Source organism: Ictidomys tridecemlineatus, chromosome 5 (assembly GCF_052094955.1).
Source record: "Ictidomys tridecemlineatus isolate mIctTri1 chromosome 5, mIctTri1.hap1, whole genome shotgun sequence".
NCBI classification, from domain to species: domain Eukaryota; kingdom Metazoa; phylum Chordata; class Mammalia; order Rodentia; family Sciuridae; genus Ictidomys; species Ictidomys tridecemlineatus.
In genome coordinates this window covers 54,068,049-54,089,290 of record NC_135481.1, presented here as the reverse complement: position 1 = coordinate 54,089,290, position 21,242 = coordinate 54,068,049, and the positions used below count along the sequence as shown (strand labels likewise).

The 21,242-nt window shown below is 35.7% G+C and overlaps 1 protein-coding gene and 1 pseudogene across 3 annotated transcripts in view; both read right to left on the bottom strand.

Annotated features, from left to right (window-relative positions):
* Window positions 1-10,356: 10,356 nt before the first annotated feature.
* The window catches only part of Arid4a (AT-rich interaction domain 4A), a 73,840-nt gene continuing 62,954 nt past the window's right edge, over window positions 10,357-21,242 (bottom strand). For all 3 annotated transcript variants that reach the window (XM_078049962.1, XM_005322745.5, XM_013357526.4), the window contains exons 22-24: window positions 19,084-19,290; window positions 18,077-18,223; window positions 10,357-14,100 (exon numbers count right to left, since the gene is read on the bottom strand). In XM_078049962.1, coding sequence (XP_077906088.1) covers window positions 13,997-14,100; window positions 18,077-18,223; window positions 19,084-19,290 — 458 coding nt within the window. In that variant the 3' untranslated portion in view covers window positions 10,357-13,996. The remainder of the gene's footprint in view (window positions 14,101-18,076; window positions 18,224-19,083; window positions 19,291-21,242) is intronic.
* LOC101974467 (translocon-associated protein subunit alpha pseudogene) lies at window positions 19,580-20,406 on the bottom strand (annotated as a pseudogene).

The window sequence follows — 21,242 nt, the reverse complement described above, 5'->3', positions numbered from 1 at the left end:
TACTGCCCTCTTCAATTCTCAACCTTTTCTGAGATCCTTATAAATCCCTGTCCACAGGGAGGGATGAGGCTAAAGAAACTGGAGCCAGGGACAATGTTCAGGTACAAAGTGAAGAGTGGAATTAAAGGGGAGGAGAATTATTACAGCAGTTATAAATAACACATTACTGAGGTTAAAATCGCCACAGAGACCTTGAAAAGTAATTGAGCCAGGCTCAGTAACACATACCTGTGTTCCCAGTGACTCAGGAGGCTGAGTCAGGAGGATCGCAAGTTCCAGGCCAGCCTCAGCAATTTAGTGAGGCCCTAAACAACTTAGAAAGACCCTGCCTCAAAAAATAAAAAGGGCTGGGGATGTGGCTCAGTGGTTATGCACCCCTGGGTTTAATGCCTGCTACCAAATTTAAAAAAGAGAAAGAAGAACAAAAGTAATTGAAATGTTTTCAGGAAAATTTCCACTGTAAATGATATTCTCTTCTTAGATATAGACACCACTTCAGCTTATTTGGTGATCAGCAGGCCACAAATTTGGTGTAGCCATACTACTTGCCATGTTCAAGTTGAGAGAGTTTAATAGTTGTACCCAAAGCATGCTATGCTGGATGATAGCTCTTTCTTTTAAATGACTCTACTGAGGGATGATTGATATACAACAAATTAAATCTATCTAAAGCATAAAATTTAATAAATTTTGACATGCATACATCTTGACAGCACCACTAAAATAAAAATATCCATCATCCCTAAAGCTTTCTTCATGCACCTCCTTAAGCATTTCCAGATTTGTATGTGCAAGGCAAGTGCCCTACCCCTGAGCTGCATCCCCAGCCTCCAACCTTTGTAAGGTCTTCCTCTCCACTACCTTCCTGGCCATGCCACCACCACTGTTTGACTGTAAATTAGTTTGCATTTTCCAAAGTATTATATAAATGAAATTATATAATTCCATATTTTATTGTCTGGTTTATTTCACTCAGCATAATTATTTGGAGATTCACCCAGGCTGATTTAATAGTTTAATTTCATCGGTAAGTAGTATATCCATATTTGTTCCACCATTCATCTGATGTTCATGGATATTAGATTGTTCCCATTTTAAACTATTACAAATAAGGCTACTATAAATATATAGTACAAACTTATACGCCCCCCCCCCACACACAGAGGGCTTCATCTATACATCTTTTTCCTATTCCCTTGAGTAAATATATGGTAAGGGTATGTATCTTTTTATAAGAAATATTTTTCTAAACTGGTTATGCCATTTTGCATTCCCATCAACAATACATATGAATTCTAGTTCCTCCCTATTTTGCCAACGCTTGGTATGCTCAATATTTTTAATTTTAGCTATTCTAGTGTATAGTTGACTCTCACTATGGTTTCCCTAATGCCAAATGATGAACAATTCGAGGGGGGGCTGTTACCAGGGATTGAATCCAGGGATGGTCTACCACTGAACTATATCCCCAGCCCTTTTTATTTTGATACAGGGTATTGCTGAGATGCTCAGACTGGCCTTAAACTTACAATCCTCCTATCTCAGCTACTGTAATCCCTCAGTATCTGGGATTACAGGTATGTACTTCCATGCCCAATGAGCAACTTTTTAAATTTTAGCGCAATTTTAGGCTTAGCAAAATTAACTGGAAGGTACAGTTTATACATGAACCCCACACATATGCATAGCCTACTCCATGATCAACACTTCCCATTAGCATGGTACATTTGGTACAACTGATAAATCTACATTGACACATCATTATTACTCAGAACACACAGTTTGTATTAGAGTTCACTCTTGGTGTACAAATGTATAATGGCTTGAAAAACTGTATAATGACATATACCCATTATTGTAGTATAATAGACAATAGTTTCCTGGTCTTAAAGATCAGCCATCCTTTCTCTAACTATCCCTCCCACTCCCCGGGTCCCTGAAAACACTGATATTTACTGATTTGATAATTTTATTTAGAGACAGAGAAAAAAATTTTAATATTTATTTTTCAGTTTTCAGTGGACACAACACCTTTATTTTATGTGGTGCTGAGAATCGAACCCAGTGCCCCACGCATGCCAGGCAAGCACATTACCGCTTGAGCCACATCCCCAGTCCATGATGGTTTTGCATTTTTCAGAATGCCATACAATTGGAATCATCTGGTATGTTGCCTTTTCAGATTGCCTTCCTACAGTCAGTAATGTACATTTGTCTCCTCCATTCATAGTTTGATAGCTCCTTTTTTTTGATGAGGAGAACCCTAGTACCTATATATACCGCAATTTGTTCATTCACCTTCTTGAGGTATATCTTAGTTGCTTCCAAATTTTGGAAATTATGAACAAAGCTGCTAAAAATAGTCATGTGCCAGTTTTTGTGTGGTCATAAGTTTTCAACTTATTTTTAATATATACTTATGAGTACAAATGCTTGATTGTGTAGTAAAATTGTTTCATTTAGCAGGAAACTAAAGACAGCCAAATTGTCTTCCAAAGTGTTTATACCATTTTTCATTCCCACCAGCAATGAATGAAAGTTCCTGTTGCACCATATCTTCACCAGCATTTGATATTGTCAGTATTAGGGATTTTTGTTTATATTTTAGTAAATGTATAGTAGTATCTCGTTGTTTTAATCATCATTTCCAGATTACATGTGATGTTGAAAATTTTTTTTCATATATTTATTTCAATCTTTATAACTTCTTTGATGAGATGCCTGTTCAAATATTTTCCCCATTTTAAAATCAGGTTGTTTTCTTAGTGTTATTTTAAGAGGTGTACATTTTGGATAAGGCTGCTTGTTTGGGTGTGATTTTTCCCCCCACCAAAACTCATGTTGAAAGTTGATTCCCATGTTGGTGGTATGAGAAGGTGGAGCCTTTATGTGTTGATTAGGTGTTTGAGAGAGATTAATGGCACTCCTGTGGGACTAGCTTCACATTTACTGAGTTCTTGCTTTTGATAACTTGTATTAGTTACATAAGGTAAAGATGCTCAAATTTTCTCTATTCTGCAGGTGTCTATTTTTTCTTCCACTTTCTATCATGAATTGAAGCAACACAATGCCAATGGTTTGCCAATGGCATGTTCTTGGATTTCCTGGCCTCCAGAACCATGAGCTAAAATAAGCCTTTTTCCCCTTTTTAAACCTTTTTCTTATATAAGTTATCAAATGTTAGGTATTTTGTTACAGCAACAGAAAATGGACTAAAACACAATCCCTTAATAGATGTATCTTTTGCAGATATTGTCTCCCAGTCTGTGGTTCTTCTCTTTCTCTAACACCTTTTTTAGAATGATTATTTACCATCTATGTATATTCCTAGATGAAGAACATGGACTAAAGAGTCCACTTTTGAAGTACAGTGATTGAACCCCAGTGTGCTCAACCACTGAGCCACATTCCAAGCCCTTTTTATTTTTAATTTTATTTGAGACAGGATCTCACTAAGTTGTTTATGGCCTTGCTAAAGTTGTTAAGGTTGGCTTTGAATTTTTGATCCTTCTGCCTCAGCCTTCTGAGTCGCTGGGATTACAGGTGTGTGCCACTGCACCTGGCTCTGCATTGTTTGGTTTTTTGACTATTGAGCTTTGATAGTTCTTTTTATATTCTAGATACAAATCCTCAATCTGACATGTGATTTGCAAATAGTTTCTTAGAGTCTGTTTCTTGTTTTTTCATTCTTTTAATAGTATCTTAAGAAGTCAAAGTTTTTAATTTTGATGAAGTCCAATTTATCCCTGTATTCCATTCTAAGGATTGAGCTTTTGGTGTTCTATCTGAGCCTAACCCAGTTAGGCAGGAGGTCACAAAAAAGTTCACCCATGTTTTATTTTAGAGTTTTATAAGTTTTAGATTTTGGATATATTTTGTGATCTACTTAAAATTGTGATCTGTTTTGAGTTTTTGCATATTGTACAATGTAGGAATCCAAATTTTTGTTTGTTTTTGGTTTTGTGGTGGTGCTGGAGATAAAACCCAGGGCTTCATGCATGTGTGAGTCAATCATCTGTCACTGAGCTTCATCCCCAACCTCTAGATTTCGTTTTCTAAACATATGTTAAGTCCAATTATTTCAGCACTGTTTTTTTGTTTTGTTTTGTTTTTTTATTTAACATGTTGTCCTGTCTTTACTATATTGCTTCTGGAACTTTGTCAAAAACTACTTTTCTGCCACATATATGAGAGCTATTTCTTGGCTCTTATTTTGTTCCATTGATATAGCTTCTTATTCCAGGAGCATACTATTTTGATCACTATAACTTTATAACAATTCTTGAAATTAGGTAGTGGTAGGCCCCTAACTTAATTCTCTTATTCAGAATTGTTTTGGTTATTCTAATTCCTTTGTATTTCCATATGAGTCTTATAATTACCTTGTTAATTTCTACAAAAATACCACCTGGAATTTTTTTTTTTTAAGAGAGGGAAATTTTATTTATTTATTTATTTTTAGTTGTAGGTGGACACAATATCTTTATTTTGTTTATTTATTTATTTTTTAATGTGGTGCTAGGGATTGAACCCAGTGCCTCATCTGTACTAGGCAAGCCTCTACCACAGAGCCACAACCCCAGCCCCACCACCTAGGATTTTTATTAGGATTTCACTGAATTTGAGGATTGTCTTAGTTCACATATTTTTCTATAACAAAACATCTAAGATTAGGTAATTTATAAAGATAATTGCTTTATTGCTCATAGTTCTGGAGGCTGGGAAACCTAAGAGCATGGTGGTGGCATCTGTTCAACAACTGAAGGGTGCTTTTCTTGGATGATCATAACATGGTGAAAGATATTACATGGCACAGCAGAGCAAGTATGGTAGCTCCATCTCCTCTTTTGGAGCCACTAATGCCATTGTGGGGACCCCACCCTGATGACCTCATCTAATCCTAATAATCTCCCAAGGCCCTACTTCCATATATGATTAATGTCTGAATTTGAGGATTAGGTTTCTAACACATGAATTTATATATATATATATATATATACACAAAAATATATCTTTATTTATTTAAATTTTTATGTGGTGCTGAGGATTGAACCCAGTACCTCACACGTGTGAGATAAGCACTCTACCACTGAGTTACAGCCCCAGCCCCCAACACATTAAATTTTGAGGGACTCATTCAAATAGTTTCAGGGAGAAAAGAAACTCAACAATATTAAGTTTTAAGACTATGAACAAAGTATATTTTCTCATTTACTTAGATTGTCTTTATTTTTTCTCATCAGTATATTAAGATTTCATTGTAGAGATCTTTTCCCTTGTCAGATTTATCCCAGTGTATTTCACATTTTATGTGAATGGTGTTCTTAAAATTTCAATTGCTAGGTCTTCTAAATACAGGGTCATATTGTTAGCAAACAGAGACAATTTGAGCTTTTCTTTTCCTATTTGTATCCTTTTAATTTCCTTCTCTTGCCTGATCTGGCTAAAGTTTCAAGGACTATGTTGACTAGGAATGGTGAGAGTGGGCATCCTTGTTTCTATTTTTAGGGAGATGCTTTCTTTTTTTTCTGTTCAGTATAATGTTGGCCTTGGGTTTGTCACAGTAGCCATTACAATGTTGGGGTAAACTCCTTCTATCCCTAGTTTTTCTAATGTTTTACGCATGAATGGGTGCTTTATTAGTCAAATTTTTTCTGCATCTATTAAGATAATCATATGATTCTTGTCCTTAACTCTATTTTTGTGGTAAATTATACTTATTGAGTTCTATACATCAAACCAAACTCACATCCCTGGATAAACCCCACTTGATCATGGTGCACTATCTTTTTAATGTGTTTTTATATGTGAATTGCCAGTATTTTATTAAGAATCTCTGCATCTGTGTTCATCAAGGATATTGGCCAGAGTTTGTTCCCTTGATGTGTTTTGACTGGTTTTAGTATCAGGGTGATACCTGCTTCATAGAATGAATTTTGATATTTCCTTTTTTTCTATTTCATGAACTAATTTGAGGGAATTGACTATTAGTTCTCCTTTAAAGATCTGGTAGAATTTGGCTGAGGATCCATCAATCCTGGGCTTTTATTTGTTGGAAGGATTTTGATAGCTACTTCAATTTCATTTCTTGATACTGATCTGTTTAAGTTTTCTATATCTTCATGGTTCATTTGAGCCACATCCTCAGCCCATTAATTGGGTTATTTAAAAAAAAATTTTAAATTGTGGTTGGACACAATACCTTTTATTTTATTTACTTAAGTTTTATGTGGTACTGAGGATCGAACCCAGGGCCTTGCACATGCTAGATAAACACTCTACCACTGAGTAATATATGATCAACATCTCTAGCAATTAGGGAAATGCAAATCAAAACTACACCGAGATTTCATCTCACCTCAGTCAGAATTGCAATTATTAAGAACAAATAATTAAAAAGTGTTGGCAAGGATATGGGGGAAAAGGTATACTCATACATTGTTGGTGGAACTTTAAATTGGTGCAACTAGTTAAGCAGTATGGAGACTGCTTAACTAACTAGGAATGGAACCGCCATAAGACCTAGCTATCCCATTCCTTAGTATATATTGAGAAGATCTAAAATTGGTATACTACAGGGATACAGCCACTTCAATGTTTATAGTAGCACAGTTCACAATAACTAAGCTATGGAACCAACCTAGGTGCCCTTCAACACTGAAATGTATAAAGTGTGGTGTATATACACAATGAAGTATAACTCAACTATAAAGAAGAATGAAATTAGGGACTGGGGCTGAAGCTCAGTGGCAGAGCGATTGCCTTGCATGTGGGAGGCATTGGGTTCCATCCTCAGCACTATATAAGAAAATACACAAATAAAATAAAAGCATGCTGTCCATCTACAACTACAAAAATTTTTTTAAAAAAGAATAAAATTATGGTATTTGCTGCCAAATAGATGGATCTGGAGACTATCATGCTAAGTGAAAAAAGCCAGACCCAAAAAAGTCAAAGGATGAATGTGGAAGCTAGTCGAAAATAAGGAGAGAAAGAGAGAAGGGATAAAAAGAATAAGGGAATTCCATCAAAACAGAAGAAAGATTGGTGTAGTAAATGAAGGGATTGACAGTAAGGGAGGAGGGACCTGATAAGGGAAGAACAATGGAATTAATCTGACCATAACTTTCCTATGTACATATATGAATATACCACAGTGCATCTCACTATCATGCATATCCACAAGACACTATTAAAAATTTTTTTAAATTAACTAATTAATTTTACAGTAGAATGCATTTTGACATATTGTACACAAATGGAGCACAACTTCTTATTCCTCTGGCTGCACGTTTCAGAGTCACTCCACTAGTGTAATCATAGAGTGATAATGCACAAGACACTAAATTTAAAAATCTATAAGTAAATAGCAGAAAAATCAGTAGAATAGAGGGAAGGAAACAGGAGGGAAGAGGAAGAGGAGAGGGAAAGGGGAATTCAGTACTGGGGACTGAATTAGAGCAAATTATATTCCATCCTTTTATAATTATGTCAAAATGAATCCTTAATTATCTATAAGAAAAAACAAAATGCAGTCTAAATAGGTCTACCTTATTTTCAATTGCCGACTATTGTTACTGTATAGAAAACAATTGATATTTTTGTATATTAATCTTACCTCTTGCAATTTTGCTAACCTCACCAGTCCAGGCACCTGTGATTCCTTTTCCTTATCTGAATGCTCTCTGGTTGGAACCACCAGTACAATGTTGAATAGAAGCAATGAGAGTGGATCTCCTTGTCTCATTCCAAATCATGGGGGAAAGTATTCAGTCTTTCATCATTAAATATGATGTCAACTGTATGCTCTTCATAGTTTTCCTTTATCAGGTTGAGGTTGTTCCTTTTTAGTCTGCTTTCCACTTTGCCAAGGTTTTCTTTTATTAGAAACCAATATTGGATTTTGTCAAATGCTTTTTCTGCATCCTATGGTTTTTTTAATATGGTGAATTACATTGACTGGTTATTTTACATGCTGTGGTTTGGAAGTGTCCCCCAAAGGCCCATTATGTTAAAGACTGCGTCACTGTGGCCCTATCTGGAGGTGCTGGAGTCTTTAAGAGTTAAGTCACTAGGGGTGTTGCTCTTGAGGGGATAATGGTTGGCCTTGTAGACTAAGTTCCAATTTTTTGGAAGAGTTTGGATAGAATTAGTATCACATCTTCCTTTATCAGTGTAGCCATGCACACCTTGAATTTTTTTTCTCTCCTTCCTCCTTTTGGTAATCTGTTTTTCCATCATTTTCTCCATTTCAGCTAGTTGCTGAATTTATTTGCATAAATATATTCATGATATTCCTTTGTCAACTTTATAATAGCTTCTGTAGTATGCCACGTCCCTCACTCTTGATATTGGTAATTTTTTCTTTCTCTTTATCTCCCAAACAATCTGACTAGAGATTTATCAATTTTATTGATCTTCTGGAAGAAGATGTAGAAATAATTTATTTTTATTTATTATTTAGCAACTTGGTTTTTCTACTAGCTTTTTTTTTTTTTGGAAACTCACTCTATATTTATATATTTACCTCTAGCCCACTAACTGCTCTTAGTATGCTTTTAATTAATATGTCACAACTTATTTACCCATCCTCCTGTTGATGGGCACATAAGATGGTCCCCACCCCCAACTTTTTTTCTGGTTCTAGGTCTTGAGACCGGGAGCATTTTACCACTGTACTACAACCCCAGTCTTTTTGAGTCAGGGTCTCACTAAATTGCTAAGACTAGTCTCAAACTTGAGATCCTCCTTCTTCAGGCTCTCAAGTTGACAGGATTAAAGGTGTATGCCCCCACCTGTTTTTGATCACACAAACTATGCTGCAAAGAATAGTCTTAATACGAATCTCCTTAGACATACATAGATTTTCTACAGGGCAAATGAACTGTATTTATAGAACGTAAGCCTTCTCTTTAGTGTATTAAATTCTTTCAGATTCAAAATAGATGTACAAATTTTATACTTGCACTTGCAGTTCATTGGGGGGCAATTCTTTACATACTTTTCAACACTTGAGGGTGTCAGACATTAAAAAACCTAACATGACATCACTGCATTTTGGGAATACAAATTAAAAGCAGAGAAATACCACTACACACCTATTAGAATGGCTAAAACACACACACACACACACACACACACACATACACACACACTCACACACACACACCCAACATTAAACAGTATCTAATGCTGGCGAGGGTGCAGTGCGACTGGAACTCTCCTATACTGCTTGTAGGAATGTAAGATAGAACCAGTGGTATAATCCAGCAATCTCCTAGGTATTTAACCAAGGGTGAAAACATGCTCACACAAAAAGCTGCATGTGAATATTTATAGTGGCTTTGTTCATAATTGTAAAGGGCTTGTCATAGGCAAGTTTATGTTTTTATTTGGGAGTAAGTTTGGATAGATATGAGGGAACTCCTGAAAGCAGTTAACCACTGTGGGAACAGGGTCCAATCAAAAGAACACAACACCTCCAGAAAAGTTTTAGTTTTCAATTATACAGAGGGCCAATCAAATTCTAAAATTCAATCATAATCTGCCCATGAAAAATCCTTGGAAACCAAAAGAAAGTATAGCAATTTGTTATACCTCATCAGTGACCAAAAATGGCCATCTAGAAGCTAATAAACATATGCTTAGGATACGACAGAAAAGGAACTAGTGTAGAGTTTGCAGATGAAATATAGGATGTCCAATTAAATTTTAATTTCAGAAACCACTGTGATTTTTGCATGGGACATACTTATATACTATCTTGTTTAATTTATTTTGAGAAGAAATTCAATTACTTATACAAATAATTATTTATTATATTAACATGTCAGGTCTTAAGCTTTTTTTTACAATAGTACTTTTCAAAATGAATTCTGCATGATACAGACAACAAAATGAAGACAGCTTCATAATTACTTTAACTACAAATACCAAAATTATAAGTACTACCCTTCTTATTCTATTTAAAGAGATACATAACGGGTCCCATATGAATGAACAGCATTTTTGTTTTGTTTTTGTGCTTGTCAACATGGAAAACAACTGATTTTGTAAAATAAATAAATAAATAAAGGACTAAAAAAATTTCTAGTTTTTTTGTGAAAACACTAAAGTACATATTTGCTGGATTGCAAACTCCACTCTAATAGTCACTCAATCTTTATCACTGATAAATGCTACCACAGTGTACCCTTCCTTTAATGGAATAAAAGGCTGTGGGTAACCACATGACAGTGTAGGAGAGAAGGAAAAGCAACTCATCAATTAATAATTTCAGTTGGAGAGGAAATGTTATATAAGTCTATCCTATACTTTCCAAATGATATTTCAACTTCATCTCTTTGGTTTTTCCCCTTTTCCATGCTGGTGATTGATCCCAGGGTCTAGCACTTGTTAGGCAAACACTCTACCATTGAGCCCCATCCCTGGACCTCAATGCCATCACTTGATGAAAACAACCCTGAACGCCTCTTTTGAATTTCTGGCTTTGCGTATAAAAATCACTAATAACAAAACAGAAACAATAGCATTGAGAGTAATTTTTCTCAATTTAAACAATTTTTGACTACCTTACTTTATTAGAGATAGGACCAGGCACTTTGTGGGACACACCCATGACTTAAGGAGCACTTAAGGAACTCATGATCTAGAAGGGCAGAAGCACACATGGACAAGTAAACATAATAACAAGTAAGCTCTCAGGTAAAACACTACAGGGCAAGCAAAAGGATGATATTCTATGGTGGTGAGAAGTCAGCCAAAACTTCATGGATACGTGGCTCAAGACAGCTCTAGGGACTAGGGTTGTGGCTCAGTAGTAAAAGTTCTAGCCTAGCACATGTGAGGCATACAAATAAAAATAAAGGTATTGCATTCATCTACAACTAAAAAAGAAAGAAAGAAAGAAAAAAGACAGTCTGGGCAAGGGATGAGAGTGGCAGAGGAACAGAAGAGCAAGAAGTAGAGATGGGCAGTTGCAAAGTTTGAGCAGTACCTGAATGGTTCTGTTTAACCTGGCCCTGTCCCAGGTCTGCTCTAACCCTGGCTCCTTAGTACCAAATTCTCCTTCTCTATGTGCTTGGAATGCTAGAGGATCCATCTCTCTCCTCCCATTTCCTAGTAAAATAATCCTCACGGGGGCTCAAATTCAGTGTTGCTGTCTCTGCAAAGTCTTCCAGACCACCCAAGCAAGCCTTCATACTAGCTGAGCTCTTGAATCGGGGGACCTCATAGAACACCAAAACTTCATATTAGGTCACTTGTTTTAATATCTACCCCACTTGATTACACATTCCATGAAGACAGGGACCTTCTTCAGTCTTCTTCACTTTTGTGGCTCCTGGCTTAGCATTATTAGCATAATACCTGCCACACAGAAGATACTCAATAAATTGTTGATGAATTAATTCTGATAAGGTTTTGTGTGCTGCTGAACTTAGCTTTAAATGTTTTCATAATTTGATAACTATGTTAACTTATAGGGCTCATAAGAAAGGTACATAAATAAATTAAGAGCTTAATCAATATAATTTCCATAATTTAAAGCAATTTCACAGATAGTATGTAGTAGTCTTCTAAATGTGCTAGGTACAACCATCTTTCCTAGTAAAAGACAGTTAAACTGAATATTTAGTACAAAAACAGCAAACAATAAAGGCACACATGGTAAACTAAAATTAAATATCTTGATTTTACAGATAAAACCTTCCATTTTAGGTATTAGAGTATCTTTGCCCTTTTACTTTCTTAGTCACATGTAAGAACTATCTAAATTTTAGGTAAACTCAAAACATGCCCAATATTTGAACTGTAATGCCTAGTAAACATTCACTTAATTTTATAACCTTTTCCAGGCCCCAAATGAAAGGAATTTTAAGTGTCTATATATTTATTCAATGAATATATCATTTACTCTCTGTAGCAACACCCCAATACTTCACTACCAAATTTATATCAATTAGAAGGGATAGACAGTACTCAAACTAAAAACTTAGTTATCTCAGATTTACTGATTTGCCTCTGAAAATATCTCAATGTCTAAATCTAAGGTTGCTTCCTAGTTTCAACTAGATTTGAATGACACATTTTTTATTTGTATAAGTACTAGAAATATTTAATTAAAAGGCTGAAGAATACACTGAAATGCTTTGTTTTGTGAAATCTGATTTTTCCAACTATAAAGTTACTGGCATTTGTGGAAAAAGCAACAACTTAAATGAAAACTAAAAATATAAAGCCTATGTTTAAAACATAGCCTTTATTAATACTGACCGCTGAGCTCCATTTTTATTTTACATTGAAATACTTCTGCTTTGCAAAGAAAAGACAGAAAAGTGCATTTTACAAGAGTACTTTTTTTTTGTTTTTAATTCTCTGAGAAAATGGAAGGAATCTGAATCACAAGTTCACAATGTGGTAAAATGAAATTAAGAAACAATGATTTCAGTAATGCTATGCCATCACTAGTGTTTAGCTCTGACTTTGTTCTTGTAAATCAGATCCTGATATACAGTCTAGAGCATCTAGGTTATACTCTACAGCGTATTAAACACAGAAAAGGAGGTTTAAAAAAAACCCCTTTCAATATACAAACATGAATTTAAAAATTGCTTTTAAAAAATCACTTTTTACATAATGTATATGCAAAACTGCTTTAAATACATGATTTTGGAAGAATTATTTACAAAATGTATCAGCCTGTGGAACAATTCACAGACAAAGCATACATAGTTGCTTTACTTAGTTGTTGCATCTCAACTTTGGGAGATATAAATTTATTCGGCAGTATAGCAAACATAAAACTGTGACAAAATTTCTGAAGGGCAACCAAAAATTTGATCCTCAAAACAGTTTAAATACTAGGACTGCCAAAGTTTCTAAATAAGGACATACTTCAATGATCCAGATGCCCATTTATAGTTCTATTCTATTTGAAGGACTGAGACAGACTCCCTTCAGTACAGGCCAGGCTGCTGGAGATACCTCCTGTAAAAGGGACAGCTGAGAGCTAGCGTCATCCAAAGAGTGAATTAACCTAGAATTTTCTTTTTTTCAATTTTATTAATATTTTAAAAAATACATAAAAATACAACATCCAATGTCTGAATAAATATATTTAACAAGTTGCAAGATAATACCTTATTTTACACAAAATTTTCAGCTTTAGAAATCTTGTTAAATAACTTCATTGTTGTTATATATTTCATTTTTGTATTTTTGTAACAAAATAAAAACTCTGAAATTACATAGAAAAAAGACAAAATATTTTTGTCAAGGGATAAGATAGTCCACTGAAAACTTATTCACAATTCCACTGTAAACATTAATAAACATTAAAATATTTGCATAATTGTGTGCTCAAAAGTCCTATAAAAAGTGGAAGACTTATTACAACTGTAGTTTTCAGTCAACTACACTTCCTTTCACAATTTATTTTGTCCCATTTACACTTTTAAACCTGGGCACACTGCTGAACATATACTTTGGCAGTTCTAAATAGCAAGTGCTTCCACAGAAATTAAAAAAAAAAAAACATCAACAACAATAAAAAACACAACATAAACCCCCTACTCACCAAGTGTACAAATACATCTTAGTGAAAGTGCAGCAGTATCTATTCAGCTGGATAATATTTTGATGTTTACCATGTGCACTTGCTTGTCTATGATTTCTATAACACCTGAAAAGCTTTATTTTACAAATTCAAATTTGCTAAGTGCCCTTTTTTTCTATATCACAAAAAATGAAAAAAATAAAGAGGAAAAATTATAACAAATATGGCAGGCTGCCTAACCTTCAATTATTAATCAGCTTTTTTTTTTTTTGCAACAAGATAAAACAAGAGAGAAGGGAATAGATACAATCCAGCCTGGAAAAGTACACAGGATATACTTAGCAATGTCAAACCAGTTGAGTGCTCTCTGTGGTTGTATTTCAGGGTTTTGGAATTTATGTCCATGGCAGCAAACTGCTGGGAAGGCAGAGAAAATGTTTATCACCTGCATTCTACAGCAAGGACATTTTGTGGGGGAGATGATGATGAGGGACTCATTCCAGTGTCTGATGAAGCAGATGACATAGAGGCTCCTGCATGAGACACTGTAGAATCAAAACAATGATGTTAGAGTCAGAAATGATTGCACAGAGATACCTAGTGGATGGCAAAGTAGAAATAAGATTCTTAACACTATTTTCTTTATTCATTGGTCTCTTCAGTGTTACATGATGGGATAACAAATGCCAGCAAATATTTTGTTTGACTCGATTGAGTGGAATCAGTCCTTGGTCAGTTATGTAACTCAAAAGTTCAAAACAGACACCGCAGGGTTGGGAGTGTTGCTCAGTGGTACAGCATGTTTGGTATATGCAAGGCCCCGGGTTTAATCCCTAGCAGTGAAAAAGGGGAAGAAGAAGAAGAAGAAGAAAAGAAGAAGAAGAAAGAAGAAGAAGAAAGAAGAAGAAGGAAGAAGAAAGAAGGAAGAAGGAAGAAGGAAGAAGAAAGAAGGAAGAAGGAAGAAGAAAGAAGGAAGAAGAAAGAAGAAAGAAGAAAGAAGAAAGAAGAAGGAAGAAGGAAGAAGAAAGAAGAAGGAAGAAGGAAGAAGAAAGAAGAAAGAAGAAGGAAGAAGGAAGAAGAAGGAAGAAGGAAGAAGGAAGAAGAAGGAAGAAGGAAGAAGAAGGAAGAAGGAAGAAAGAAGAAGAAAGAAGAAGACAAAAGACACCACAAAATGTAAAGATTAGAGAGATTAAACTTTTAAACCCCAGTAAAGGACTTGGCTTGACCCAAATCAGAAACATCCAGAGAATTTCCGTAAATATCAGCTATCACAATTGTGCAGGTTATGGCAATGTGGGTGTATGATTAGGGGAAAATCCTCAAATACCTTTAACCTAACTTTAGAGAGAAAGTGTTTTGCCAGTTTTCAGACTTTTTCCTTTATTTTCCCTTTTTGCTTTTATCTTCTCTCTCTTATTTTTTTTTTCAAAACTTTCCTTCTCCAATCCTTTTTTTTTTTAATGGTACTGGGGATTGGATCCAGGGGCACATTACCTAAACTGAGCTATATCCCCATATCCCCAGACCTTTTTACTTTTTAAATTCTGAAATAGGGTCTCCCTAAATTGTTGAGTCTGGCCCTGAACTTGTGATACTTCTGCCTCAGCCTCTCCAGTCACTGGGATTAAAGGTATGTGCCACCATGCCCAGAGCTTCTCCTGCCAATCTTTTAAAGTTTTAAATATTATTCAACAGTATCTGTGTACTGGGCATGTGGCACATACCTATAAAGTAATCCCACGACCAAGAAAGCTGAAAAAGGAGGATTGCAAATTTGAGGTCAGCCTCAGCAATTTAGCAAGGCCCTAAGCAACTTAGTGAAACCCTGTCCCAAAATTAAAAATTTTTTAAAAAGACTGGGGATGTAACTCAGTGGTAAAGCATCCTGGGTTTCATCACCAGTCCAAAAAAAAAAAAAAAAAATTTGTAGATGTGTGTGATTACCAATAGATATGTTACTCATTGTAAAAGATTCTTGTTTGTATGCTAGAAATCACTTAGTCTCAATTTAATAACTTACTATAAAAATTTCCAAAGAAGAAAAAAGGAAGGAATCTTTTTAGTTGTCTGAAACTTACATCACCATTAGGAAACTGAACCCAAAGAAGTGGGGAATTCTCTGAAGAAATTTATTAATTTGTTCTTTTCTTCTTTTTGTGTTTAAAAGTACTATAAAGACTTCTATGCTAAAAATTTTTTAAAGAAAAGGACAGAGTCTGATCGCTTTCCATTTTGCTCCATGCTATTCCCAGAAACTAAAAACTGCTGGAGCCAACTGTGTTGGCACATGCCTGTAATCCTAGTAACTCAGGAGGCAGAGGAAGAGAATTGCAAATTCGAGACCAGTCTCCCGGATTTAGCAAGACCCTGTCTCCAAAGAAAAACAAATTTAAAAGGTCTGTGGATGGAGCTCAGGGGTAGAGAACCCCTGGGTTCAATTCCCAGTGCCAAAAAAAGGCTGGATTTGAGTGATTCAAGACCACGAGACAAGTTATTTTATCAGTAATTCCTTCTAAATCTTTACCAAGGGCAGAAAATTTGTCTCCATAAAGCCAAGCCTGTCAGTTAATTCACCTTGTACTTAATTATTTTTGAGATGAACTCCTGGAGCCCTTCTGCCTGCTTCTGTTCCATCCTATTTCTGGAGTAGGTGCTTCCCAGGTTTGCTATGCGGTGGTCATCCTACAGCTTCCGTTCGCCATCCCATCCCCCTGAGATTTTCCTTTTCTATTTCTCTCTGTGGGATTGCCTATTTGCTGGACTGCATATTGTTTCTTAGCTTGGCTTCTAAATCTGACTTAAGAAACTTGATGCTGTTCTGAGACTTATTTCTTTCAAATGTACCTTCATAAAGTAAACTTTTAGAAATCTTTATCCACAGGATTCTAAAATTTCAAGACATGCTTTGCTATTACCTCCCTGTCCCCTCATTCTTTATAGAGGGTACAGTGAGTCCTTTGAATCTTCTAGTTTCATTTCCTCCAGTTCTGAATTGTTTTTGTTTTTCTTGTACCAGAGATTGAACCCAGGGTTGCTTAACCACTGAGCCACATCCCCAGCCCTTTTTAATATTTTATTCTGAGGGCTGGGGCTGTGGCTCAGTGGTAGAGCACTTGCCTAGCATGTGTGAAGTACTGGATTCGAACCTCAGCACCAAATTAAAAAATAAAAACATAAAGTTAGATTTTATTCTGAGACAGAATCTCAATAAGTTGCTTAGTGCCTTGCTAAGTTGCTGAGACTGTCTTTGAACTTCTGATCCTCCTGCTTCAGCCTCCCAATCCGCTGGGATTACAGGCAAGTGCCAATGTTTCGGGCCCCTGATCTGCTAGGAGAGTTACAGTAGTCCATTGGCTGCTCAGCTATCAAAAGACATGCTGTTGACATTTCTTTTCTCCTTTAGTCAGCTGTCTTATTCTCTATTCTTCCTAGGTATAGAGTTTTAAGTTTTTTTTTTAATGAGCAAACCATTATTTATCCATCCATCCCTATTTATGAATGTTTAGGCTATTTTCCATTTCCTCTATTTCAAAACAGTGCAGTAAAGAACATCTTTGTATAGTTAGTTTTGGCCATAGGAATAAGGATTTCTCTAGGTTTGAAGGATACACCTAGAAAAAGAATGTATTCTGCATGTTTTTAGTTTTTGTGGGTACAATAGTTCTCTAGAAATAGTTATACCAAAATTGTTCTTTCATAAACAGTATATAAATTCCAGTTATCCACATTCTCTCCAACACATTTAATTAGAAGTCAACCCTACACTTTATTTTGTGTGGTGTGTATGGTGCTGGGGATCAAACCCAGGGCCTCCTGTGTGACAGGCATTCACTCTACCACTGAGTCACACTCCAAGTCCAACCCTTCATGTTTTTAAGATCTAACTGGGATACTTTATCCCTTTAATGATTACTTCAAAGTATCCTGTCCTTCCACTAACTCCTACACTGGTTAATGTAATTCCTGGCTGTCCTTCTAGATGTTCACATTTTTGAGATCAAAGTCTGCACTCATTTAATTCATCTTTTCCATTCTACCAACTGGCAGAGCACCTAGCACATGATGAAGTAGTCATTAATGATGGTGACCTGCACTGAATTATACTACAGTTGCTTAGAAAATGACTCACTGCCCCAGCAAGATAATTCCCTTGAGGATCAGCCTTATATCTTATTTATTTTAATGACCCTCATAATAACAAATACAGTGTCTGTGAATAGGCACTCAATAAATTCCTGTTGATCAAAGAGTAAATTTCAGAGAAAGTCAGATCTTCTGGAGAACCCACCACATTTAGTAAAATAAAAAATTGTACAACTTAGTTCATACTCCCTTTCGGAGGTCTCATACTGACTAATTCAGCTGCTAACCCATTCACTTTAGTAAAGGCAACAGAAGAAAACACTAGGAATCTAAAAGTAACAACTAATAAATGTATATACCATATTCAGAGAGTGACAAACAAATCTTCTAAATTGATAGTATATTTGGAAAAAAATGAGAAAAAATTAATAAAATTACCTTCTCTGTCTTTCTTTTTTAATCTTTTTCTTCTCCTGTCTATGGTTGCAACTTCAGACTTCAAAGACATGTAATATTTTCTGATTTCCTGTAATTTTTCTTGAAGAAAAGAGATTCTCTCTGTACTATTCATATTATCTAATTCATCTAAAAGGGAAAAAATTTATTTTAAAATCTATGACAAAAAAGACAGCAGTTCTATCAAAAATCTAAATCATAAGTGAACAAAAAATTTAGTTTATTAAAGCATACCATAATAAGCTCAATAAGGCTCTTTAAAAAGGTAAGATATGAATTAAATTCATATTAATTAAATTAATTAAATTCATATTAAATTCCTTACATATCCAAAATTTCCATACTCAACATGCATTACATAAATGAACACAAAGTAACCCTTATCTATATATAAGTATTACTGATGTGACAAAAGGCGCCTCAGTTTAATCAATTTATATCAGACTGGTTCTTTTTTTTGGTACTGGGGATTAAACCCAGGGGCACTTCACCACTAAACCACATCTCCTGCCTTTATTTTATAATTAGTGACAGGGTCTTGCCAAGGCACTTAGAGTCTTGCTAAGTTGCTAAGGATGGCCTCAAACTTTTGATCCTCCAGAGCCAATGGGATTACAGGTGTGCGCCACCACACCTGGCCATGTGTCTTTTTTTTTTTTTTTAGTTATACATGGGCACAATATCTTTATTTTGTTTATTTATTTTTATGTGGTGATGAGGATCGAACCCAGGGTCTCACACATTGACAGGCGAGTGCTCTACTGCTGAGCCACAACCCCAGCCCCATATGTGTCTTCTTAACTGACAATCTCATCAATATTTATCAAGTTAATCTTATAAAAAGTTACAGATTTGTATTTAAGATAACAAGTAGTGATTAATGATTTGCAATACATAAATAATTTGTTAACCATTATTCCTTATTAAGTTGGCATTTTAAATATACTCCACTTTACAATATATATCCATGTTATCCATAAGCTGCTTACTGAGTTGAAAGCTCCATTTATATGTCCTAGGAGATGAATTTGGATGTTTTTCTCTGTGTTTCTCTTTCTCTCCATCTTTGATATGAGGGGAGATTCTTGCAGGTGATCGTGTAAGCTTCTGAGGCTTAGACACACTAAGGTGTTTCACTGGGGTACATTTACTTGAATTGTCCACAGCTGGGAGATCTTCACTATCACTGCTTTGTCCTGTAACAATAACAAGAAGTTTACTTGGAGACTATAAATGATAAAAACCTAAATGCAACAGAATCAGCAGTTACACTTCTTTTTTACACACAGATTTTAATGATTTCCAAAAAAAAAAATGGTTAATTTAGAAAAAAAAATGCAGTGCATTTTCAGCAATATTATTGCCAAGTCTGCTCAGTCCACACATAAGTAGTAGCTGCCTTCTATGGTGATATGGTTTCTCTGTACTAATTCCCAAAACATTACAGCAGGGAAGTATAGACTGAATTGTTGCACAAAGGAACATTTACTCACCAGATCCCACAAATCTCTCCTGTACCCGCTTCCTGGGCAGCCTTCCTGATGAAGCTTTATTGATCTGATTCAAAGTTTCTTGAGGAATCCAACTCATGTCAACATCATTCTGACTTGATGTACCCATTTCTACTTTCTGTATGTGTCTCTTGCACTTTCTAGATTCTAGGAGTTGATGAAGGCCAACACCAGAAGTCCAAGACCAGCAAAGAACATATACATAATGTTTCTCCATCTAACCCATCTTCTCTTTTAATAACTGTAACCAGTTGATTGAAGACAGCATCTTGGAATACATTGCCATTCAAGTCTTTGTAGTTCAGATTGATGACCAGACCAAAGGGTCGTCTACCCATGGGCTCTGCAGGAATGAATACTCAAAATTGGCCTGTCTCTGGGGTGGTACTACAGGTTCAGAGGAAGAGCTTTGACATTCTGGATATAAAACTGATAGTCCTGAGGATAACGAAATGAGGCATCTAGGGATTCGACAATAAAATCTTCTGTACCTTTGTTTGTAAAGCCTACCAAGAACCTCACTATGTTATTTGCTGGAAAATCTTCTCCTTTCAGAAACAAGATAGTTGTATCTGCATTTGGTGATGCTTCAGAAGAAGATAAATCTTCTTCCTCTGATTTATCTTCTGCCAAATCTGTGGGTTCATCTTCTTCTACCTCAGCTTCATCATCTTCATCTTCAATTATTGAATCTTCCACTGTTTCTTCATCCTCTCTAAGATACTGAGCCACTGCTAATGAGCCAGCAAGAGAAGCAGAAGCAGGCGGGGGAGGAGTCTCATGGCACTGCCAATCCAGTCCCAGTCAGCGAGTGCTCCTGGCGGCTCTGGTGTTACTCTTCATCCCCAGTTACACTTCTTAGTATCATATCGGCAATCTCATATTAGAAGATACTTTTGGTTTTCCCATAAAACACATTGGAATTGTCAATTTTATTTCCTTTTTTTTTTTTTTCAAGCTCTACCCCTTACCTCTGACCTAACTTCACTCTCTAAAGCCAACCTTGCCTTCTACTAAAAAGGCAAAGTTGAGGTTTACACATTCAATTTCCAAGCCCCTTTCCTACCTGTATTTGTCCTTATTGTCTTTTTATTTTTTTTGGTTTCAAAAAAGAGTTTCTGGACAAACTGATCTCTTCAGCTACGCTCTTAAGACCAGCTGTACCAGCTCCTCTCCAACAACCAATGTCAACTGTCTGTATTCTCTTCTTTGGTTCTCAGAGTGCACAGCATGCTTAGATCTTTCCACCCTTGGAAAAAGAAAAGGAGGGAAGAGGAGAAGACCTCACCCTTTAACTGGCACCTCTTTTCTTTGCAAGAGAAACTCTTGTTAACCTGACTTCCATAGTCTAACCACACCTCTATGCTGTGGTTAAGGTCCCAAACTTAAACTACTGGTTCAACTCAATTATGTATTTTAATCCTACTTGAATATTCTACAGCATTTGAAACTTCTTATTCAAATCTCCTAGTGTTTACTAACTTCAATTTATCTCTGGTGAGTTTCCACACTCTTCCTCCTGGCCCACATAAAGGGTTATGCCACACTGTTTTTGTTCCTTTTTCTGCTCATTCTTTCATGGTAATCTCATTCTCTTTTGAGTCTCTGACAACTATCTTCTAAAATCCGACTGATTT